Consider the following 8,891-nt stretch of genomic DNA (forward strand, 5'->3'; position numbering starts at 1 on the left):
ACCACCACCACCACCACCACTACCACAACCACCACAACAACAACCACCACCACAACCACCACAACAACCACCACAACCACCACCACAACCACCACAACCACCACCACCACAACCACCACCACCACAACAACCACCACCACAACAACCACCACAACCACCACAACAACAACCACCACCACAACCACCACTACCACAACCACCACAACAACAACCACCACCACAACCACCACAACAACCACCACAACCACCACCACAACCACCACAACCACCACCACCACCACCACAACAACCACCACCACAACAACCACCACAACACCACCACAACCACCACCACAACCACCACCACCACAACAACCACCACCACCACCACAACCACCACCACCACAACAACAACCACCACCACAACAACCACCACCACAACCACCACCACCACCACCACGGTCTCCTCACCGAACTCTTCCGCCTCCATCGTCGCGGATTCTTCCAGAACCATGAGGACGGCTGCTGCTGATCGTTGTTGTTGTTGTGGTGGTTGTTGTTGTTGTGGTTGTTGTTGTATAGTGATGGTGGTTGTAGTGTTACCGCTGTTAGAGTGATGGTGGTCGCAACTGTAGTTGTGGTGGTGGTCGAGTTGGTTGTACTGGTAGTATAGCAGTGGCAGTAATAGTTTGTTGTTGTTGTGGTGGTTGTTGTTGTGGTTGTTGTTGTTGTGGTTGTTGTTGTGGTTGTGCTGACTCCGATAGCGACTTCGCCCACCCTACCAAGACTTCAAATCTGTAATGACACCCTACCAAAATGGCGGCCACGGTAGCCACGCCCTCGCCGGAAGTGACGTCTATCCGGTAACAAAATTCCCCCGTCGGGTGACGTCACCGGGAACCGACAATCTCGTTGAGTGACGTCACGCAAAACCGACAAGCCCGGGAGTGACGTCACGTGGCACTTGTTAGTGAAAGGGGGCAGCCTTCTTACCTGGGGGGTGTCTTCTGAAAGGGGGCAGCCATCTTATCTGGGGGTGTCTTCTGAAAGGGGGCAGCCATCTTTCCTGGGGGTGTCTTCTGAAAGGGGGCAGCCATCTTACCTGGGGGGTGTCTTCTGAAATAGGGCAGCCATCTTACCGGGGGGGGGGGGGGTGTCTTCTGAAAGGGGGCAGCCATCTTACCTGGGGTGTGTCTTCTGAAAGGGCGTAGCCATCTTACCTGGGGGGTGTCTTCTGAAAGGGGGCAGCCATCTTACCTGAGGGGTGTCTCCTGAAAGGGGGCAGCCATCTTACCTGGGGCATGTCTTCTGAAAGGGGGCAGCCATCTTACTTGAGGGGTGTCTCCTGAAAGGGGACAGCCATCTTACCGGGGGGGGGGGGGGGGTGTCTTCTGAAAGGGAGCAGCCATCTTACCTGGGGGGTGTCTTCTGAAAGGGCGTAGCCATCTTACCTGGGGGGTGTCTTCTGAAAGGGGGCAGCCATCTTACCTGAGGGGTGTCTCCTGAAAGGGGGCAGCCATCTTACCTGGGGCGTGTCTTCTGAAAGGGGGCAGCCATCTTACCTGAGGGGTGTCTCCTGAAAGGGGGCAGCTATCTTACCTGGGGCGTGTCTTCAGAAAGGGGGCAGCCATCTTACCTGGGGGGTGGCTTCTGAAAGGGGGCAGCCATCTTTCCTGGGGGGTGTCTTCTGAAAGGGGGCAGCCATCTAAACTAGGGGGGTGTCTTCTGAAATGGGGCAGCCATCTTACCTGGGGGGTGTCTTCTGAAGGGCCGTAGCCATCTTACCTGGGGGGCGTCTTCTGAAAGGGGGCAGCCATCTTACCTGAGGGGTGTCTCCTGAAAGGGGGCAGCCATCTTACCTGGGGGGGGGTGTCTTCTGAAAGGGGGCAGCCATCTTACCTGGGGGGTGTCTTCTCAACGGGGGCAGCCATCTTTCCTGAGGGGTGTCTCCTGAAAGGGGGCAGCCATCTTACCTGGGGGGTGTCTACTCAACGGGGGCAGCCATCTTACCTGAGGGGTGTCTCCTGAAATGGGGCAGCCATCTTACCTGAGGGGTGTCTCCTGAAATGGGGCAGCCATCTTACCTGGGTGGTGTCTTCTGAAAGGGGGCAGCCATCTTACCTGGGGGGGGGGGGTGTCTTCTGAAAGGGGGCAGCCATCTTACCTGGGGGGCGTCTTCTGAAAGGGGGCAGCCATCTTACCTGGGGGGTGTGTTCTGAAAGGGGGCAGCCATCTTACCTGGGGGGTGTCTTCTCAACGGGGGCAGCCATCTTTCCTGAGGGGTGTCTTCTGAAAGGGGGCAGCCATCTTTCCTGGGGGATGTCTTCTCAACGGGGGCAGCCATCTTACCTGGGGGTCTTTTCCAGATGCAGGAGTCTCCAAGAACCCCAAAAAATTCAATTACCGTTCTAATCAACGCCACGGTGGCGAGGGAGTTGTTGACTTCCTCACCTGGTCTACAGGAGGCCGTGGGTTCGATCCCTGGACCCTGTTGTGTCTGCATCTCTCTCTCTCTCAAGGGAGATGTTGACTACCTCGCCTGGTGTACAGGCGGTCGTGGGTTCGATCCCTGGACCCTGTTGTGTCTGTGTCTCTCTCTCTCAAGGGAGATGTTGACTACCTCGCCTGGTGTACAGGAAGTCGTGGGTTCGATCACTGGACCCTGTTGTGTCTGCATCTCTCACAAGGGAGATGTTGACTTACCTCGCCTGGTCTACAGGAGGTCGTGGGTTCGATCCCTGGACCCTGTTGTGTCTGCATCTCTCTCTCACAAGGGAAATGTTGACTACCTCGCCTGGTGTACAGGAGGTCGTGGGTTCGATCCCTGGACCCTGTTGTGTCTGCGTCTCTCTCTCTCTCACAAGGGAGATGTTGACTACCTCGCCTGGTCTACAGGAGGTCGTGGGTTCGATCCCTGGACCCTGTTACGTCTCCATCTCTCTCACAAGGGAGATGTTGACTACCTCGCCTGGTGTACAGGAGGTCGTGGGTTCGATCCCTGGACCCTGTTGTCTATGTTGGAGTCTGAGTCTCTCTCCCCGTGTTGGTCGCTGCATGGATTCTGTCTCCGCGTTCCACCCCTCCACGTCTCTGAATCAACATCGCCCATGCGTTCAGAGGCACTTAGCTGTTGCTAGACATTTACACTTGATGATGATGACGATGACGTCAGCCCACGTGGCTGAGCTGCTATGCTGTGTTGTGATGTCCAGGCTGTACCGCTCGTCCGATGAAGCAGCTACACAGCAGCACTAGCTCAGTGGGGCTCCTTACACAGCTGGTGACATGAATAGAGTTTAGCTTTAGTGTGGGTCTCTGTGTGTCTCTATGTGTCTCTGTGTGTCTCTGTGGGGTCTCTATGTGTCTCTGTGTGTCTCTGTGGTGTCTCTGTGGGGTCTCTGTGGGGTCTCTGTGTCTCTGTGTGTCTCTGTGTCTCTCTGTGGGTCTCTGTGTGTCTCTATGGGTCTCTGTGTGTCTCTGTGTGTCTCTGTGGGGTCTCTGTGTGTCTCTGTGGGTCTCTGTGTGTCTCTATGGGTCTCAGTGTGTCTCTGTGTGTCTCTGTGGGTCTCTGTGTGTCTCTGTGGGTCTCTATGGGCTCTCTGTGTGTCTCTGTGTGTCTCTTTGTGTCTCTGTGTGTCTCTGCGGGGTCTCTGTGTGTCTCTATGTGTCTCTGTGGGGTCTCTATGGGTCTCTCTGTCTCTGTGGGTCTCTATGTGTCTCTGTGGGTCTCTGTGTGTCTCTATGGGTCTCTGTGTGTCTCTTTGTGTCTCTGTGGGTCTCTGTGTGTCTCTGTGGGGTCTCTATGGGTCTCTCTGTCTCTGTGGGTCTACATGTGTCTCTGTGGGGTCTCTGTGTGTCTCTATGTCTCTGTGGGTCTCTGTGTGTCTCTATGGGTCTCTGTGTGTCTCTGTGTGTCTCTGTGGGTCTCTGTGTGTCTCTGTGTGTCTCTGTGGGGTCTCTATGGGTCTCTCTGTCTCTGTGGGTCTCTATGTGTCTCTGTGGGGTCTCTGTGTGTCTCTATACCTCTGTGGCTCTCTGTGTGTCTCTATGGGTCTCCGTGTGTCTCTGTGTGTCTCTGTGTGTCTCTATGGGTCTCTGTGTCTCTATGCATCTCTGTGTGTCTCTGTGGGTCTCTATTGGTCTCTGTGTGTCTCTGTGGGGTCTCTGTGTGTCTCTATGGGTCTCTGTGTGTCTCTATGGGTCTCTGTGTGTCTCTGTCTCTGTGGGTCTCTGTGTGTCTCTATGGGTCTCTGTGTGTCTCTGTGGGGTCTCTATGGGTCTCTGTGCGTCTCTGTGGGGTCTCTGTGTGTCTCTATGGGTCTCTGTGTGTCTCTATGGGTCTCTGTGTGTCTCTGTCTCTGTTGGTCTCTGTGTGTCTCTATGGGTCTCTGTGTGTCTCTGTGGGGTCTCTATGGGTCTCTATGTGTCTCTGTGTGTCTCTGTGTGTCTCTATGGGTCTCTGTGTCTCTATGCATCTCTGTGTGTCTCTGTGGGTCTCTATGGGTCTCTGTGTGTCTCTGTGGGGTCTCTGTGTGCCTCTATGGGTCTCTGTGCGTCTCTGTGGGGTCTCTGTGTGTCTCTATGGGTCTCTGTGTGTCTCTATGGGTCTCTGTGTGTCTCTGTCTCTGTTGGTCTCTGTGTGTCTCTATGGGTCTCTGTGTGTCTCTGTGGGGTCTCTATGGGTCTCTATGTGTCTCTGTGTGTCTCTGTGTGTCTCTATGGGTCTCTGTGTCTCTATGCATCTCTGTGTGTCTCTGTGGGTCTCTATGGGTCTCTGTGTGTCTCTGTGGGGTCTCTGTGTGCCTCTATGGGTCTCTGTGTGTCTCTGTGGGGTCTCTGTGTGCCTCTATGGGTCTCTGTGTGTCTCTATGGGTTTCTGTGTGTCTCTGTCTCTATGGGTCTTTGTGTGTCTCTATGGGTCTCTGTGTGTCTCTGTGGGGTCTCTATGGGTCTCTATGTGTCTCTGTGTGTCTCTGTGGGGTCTCTGTGTGTCTCTATGGGTCTCTGTGGGTCTCTATGGGCTCTCCGTGTGTCTCTATGGGCTCTCTGTGTGTCTCTGTGTGTCTCTATGGGGTCTCTGTGTGTCTCTGTGTGTCTCTGTGGGTCTCTGTGTCTCTGTGTGTCTCTATGTGTCTCTGTGTGTCTCTATGTGTCTCTGTGTGTCTCTATGGGGTCTCTGTGTTTCTCTGTGTGTCTCTGTGGGTCTATGTGTGTCTCTGTGTGTCTCTATGGGGTCTCTGTGTGTCTCTGTGTGTCTCTGTGGGTCTCTGTGTCTCTGTGTGTCTCTGTGTGTCTCTATGGGTCTCTTTGGGTCTCTGTGTCTCTATGGGTCTCTGTGTGTCTCTGTGTGTCTCTGTGGGTCTCTGTGTGTCTGTGCTCTGTGTGTCTCTGCGGGTCTCTGTGTCTATGTGTCTCTGTGTGTCTCTGTGTGTCTCTGTGTGTCTCTCTGTGTCTCTGTGTGTCTCTGTGGGTCTCTGAGTCTCTGTGTATCTCTATGGGTCTCTGTGTGTCGCTCTGTGTCTCTGTGTGTCTCTGTGGGTCTATGTGTCTCTGTGCGTCTCTGTGTGTCTGTGCTCTGTGTGTCTCTGTGTGTCGCTCTGTGTCTCTGTGTGTCTCTGTGTGTCTCTATGGGTCTCTATGGGGCCTCTGTGTGTCTCTGTGGGTCTCTGTGTCTCTGTGGGGTCTCTATGGGTATCTGTGTATCTCTGTGTGTCTCTGTGTGTTTCTGTGGGGTCTCTGTGTGTCTCTGGGTCTCTGTGTGTCTCTGTGTGTCTCTATGGGTCTCTATGGGGTCTCTGTGTGTCTCTGTGGGTCTCTGTGTCTCTGTGGGGTCTCTATGGGTATCTGTGTATCTCTGTGTGTCTCTGTGGGGTCTCTGTGTCTCTGTGGGGTCTCTATGGGTATCTGTGTATCTCTGTGTGTCTCTGTGGGGTCTCTGTGTCTCTGTGTGTCTCTGTGGGGTCTCTGTGTGTCTCTGTGTGTCTCTGTGTGTCTCTATGGGTATATGTGTGTCTCTGGGTCTCTGTGTCTCTGTGGGTCTCTGTGTGTCTCTATGGGTCTCTGTGTGTCTCTGGGTCTCTATGTGTCTCTGTGTGTCTCTATGGGTCTCTGTGTGTCTCTTTGTGTCTCGGGGTCTCTGTGTCTCTATGTGCCTCTGTGAGTCTGTGTGTCTCTGTGTGTCTCTGTGGGGTCTATGTGTCTCTGTGCGTCTCTGTGTGTCTCTGTGTGTATGTGCTCTGTGTGTCTCTGTGTGTCGCTCTGTGTCTCTGTGTGTCTCTGTGTGTCTCTGTGTGTCTCTATGGGCCTCTATGGGGCCTCTGTGTGTCTCTGTGGGTCTCTGTCTCTGTGGGGTCTCTATGGGTATCTGTCTATCTCTGTGTGTCTCTGTGTGTTTCTGTGGGGTCTCTGTGTGTCTCTGGGTCTCTGTGTGTCTCTGTGTGTCTCTATGGGTCTCTATGGGGTCTCTGTGTGTCTCTGTGGGTCTCTGTGTCTCTGTGGGGTCTCTATGGGTATCTGTCTATCTCTGTGTGTCTCTGTGTGTTTCTGTGGGGTCTCTGTGTGTCTCTGGGTCTCTGTGTGTCTCTGTGTGTCTCTATGGGTCTCTATGGGGTCTCTGCGTGTCTCTGTGGGTCTCTGTGTCTCTGTGGGGTCTCTATGGGTATCTGTGTATCTCTGTGTGTCTCTGTGTGTTTCTGTGGGGTCTCTGTGTCTCTGTGTGTCTCTGTGGGGTCTCTGTGTGTCTCTGTGTGTCTCTATGGGTCTCTGTGTGTCTCTGTGTGTCTCTGGGTCTCTGTGTCTCTGTGGGTCTCTGTGCGTCTCTATGGGTCTCTGTGTGTCTCTGGGTCTCTATGTGTCTCTGTCTGTCTCTATGGGTCTCTGTGTGTCTCTGTGTGTCTCGGGGTCTCTGTGTCTCTGTGTCTCTGTGTGTCTCTGTGGGTCTCTGTGGGTCTCTGTGTCTCTGTGGGTCTCTACGTGTCTCTGTGTGTCTCTGTGGGTCTCTGTGGGTCTGTGTGTCTCTGTGTGTCTCTGTGGGTCTCTGTGTCTCTGTGTGTCTCTATGGGTCTCTGTGTGTCTCTGTGTGTCTCTGGGTCTCTGTGTCTCTGTGTGTCTCTGTGTGTCTGTGTCTCTGTGTGTCTCTGTGTGTCTCTGTGGGGTCTCCGTGTGTCTCTATGTGTCTCTATGTGTCTCTGTGGTGTCTCTGTGTATCTCTGTGTCTCTGTGGGTCTCTGTGGGTCTCTGTGTGTCTCTATGGATCTCCGTGTGTGTCTGGGTCTATGTGGGGTCTCTCTGTGTCTCTAGGTCTCTGTGTGTCGGTGTCTCTGTGTGTCTCTGTGGGGTCTCTGTGAGTCTGTGTCTCTGTGTGTCTCTGTGTGTCTCTGTGGGGTCTCCGTGTGTCTCTATGTGTCTCTATGTGTCTCTGTGGTGTCTCTGTGTATCTCTGTGTCTCTGTGGGTCTCTGTGGGTCTCTGTGTGTCTCTATGGATCTCCGTGTGTGTCTGTGTCTATGTGGGGTCTCTCTGTGTCTCCAGGTCTCTGTGTGTCTCTGTGTGTCTGTGTCTCTGTGTGTCTCTGTGGGGTCTCTGTGAGTCTGTGTCTCTGTGTGTCTCTGTGTGTCTCTATGGGTCTCTGTGTGTCTCTATGGGTCTCTATGTATTTCTATGGGTCTCTGTGTCTCTGTGAGTCTCTGTGTCTCTGTGAGTCTCTATGTGGGTCTCTGTGTGTCTCTATGGGTCTCTGTGTGTCTCTATGGGTCTCTGTGAGTCTCTGTGTCTCTGTGAGTCACTGTATCTCTGTGGGTTTCTATGTATGTCTGTGGGTCTCTGTGTATCTCTGTGTATCTCTGTGGGTCTCTGTGTATCTCACCAACCCACCATCTCACTCACCCACCCACCATCCCACCCACTCACCCACCATCTCACTCACCCACCCACTCTCACCCACCCACCCACTAACTCACTCACCCACCCACCATCCACTCACCAACCCACCATCTCACCCACCCACCATCTCACTCACCCACCCACCATCCCACTCACCCATCTCACTCACGCACCCACCATCTCACTCACCCACCCACTATCTCACCCACCCACCCACTATCTCACTCACCCACCCACCACTCACCAACCCACCATCTCACCCACCCACCATCTCACTCACCCACCCACCATCCCACTCACCCATCCACCCATCTCACTCACCCACCCACCATCTCACCCACCCACTCACTCACCCACCCACCCACTATCTCACTCACCCACCCACTATCTCACTCACCCACCCACCATCTCACTCACCCACCCACCATCCACCCACCCACCATCTCACCCACCCACCCATCCACTCACCAACCCCTATCTCACTCACCCACACACCATCTCACTCACCCACCCACCATCCACCCACCCACCATCTCACCCACCCACCCATCCACTCACCCACCCACCCACTAACTCAACCACCCACCTATCCACTCATCCACCCATCCACTCACCCACCCATCCACTCACCCACCCACCCATCCACTCATCCACCCACCCATCCACTCACCCACCCACTATCTCACTCACCAACCCACCATCTCACCCACCACCATCTCACCCACCCACCCACCTCTCACCCACCCACCCACCATCTCACCCACCCACCCACCATCCACTCACCCACCCACTATCTCACTCACCCACCCACCATCCACTCACCAACCCACCATCTCACCCACCCACCATCTCACCCATCCACCCAATCACTCAACCACCCACCCATCCACTCACCCACCCACCCATCCACTCACCCACCCACCCACTATCTCACTCACCCACCCATCATCCACTTACCAACCCATCATCTCACCCACCCACCCACCATCCACTCACCCACCCACCATCCACTCACCAACCTACCATCTCACC

The 8,891-nt window shown here is 54.4% G+C and overlaps 1 protein-coding gene across 2 annotated transcripts in view; it reads right to left on the minus strand.

Moving 5' to 3' along the window:
• The window catches only part of LOC116958100 (cytohesin-2-like), a 57,707-nt gene extending 56,877 nt beyond the window's left edge, over positions 1-830 (minus strand). For both annotated transcript variants that reach the window (XM_076063636.1, XM_076063635.1), the window contains exon 1: positions 451-830. In XM_076063636.1, the coding sequence (XP_075919751.1) occupies positions 451-493 (43 nt within the window). In that variant the 5' untranslated portion in view covers positions 494-830. The remainder of the gene's footprint in view (positions 1-450) is intronic.
• Positions 831-8,891: the final 8,061 nt, after the last annotated feature.

The sequence above is a fragment of the Petromyzon marinus genome, unplaced genomic scaffold (genome assembly GCF_048934315.1).
Source record: "Petromyzon marinus isolate PM22_M1 ecotype Great Lakes invasive population unplaced genomic scaffold, UKy_Petmar_22M1.pri1.0 PM_Scaffold_168, whole genome shotgun sequence".
NCBI lineage: Eukaryota > Metazoa > Chordata > Hyperoartia > Petromyzontiformes > Petromyzontidae > Petromyzon > Petromyzon marinus.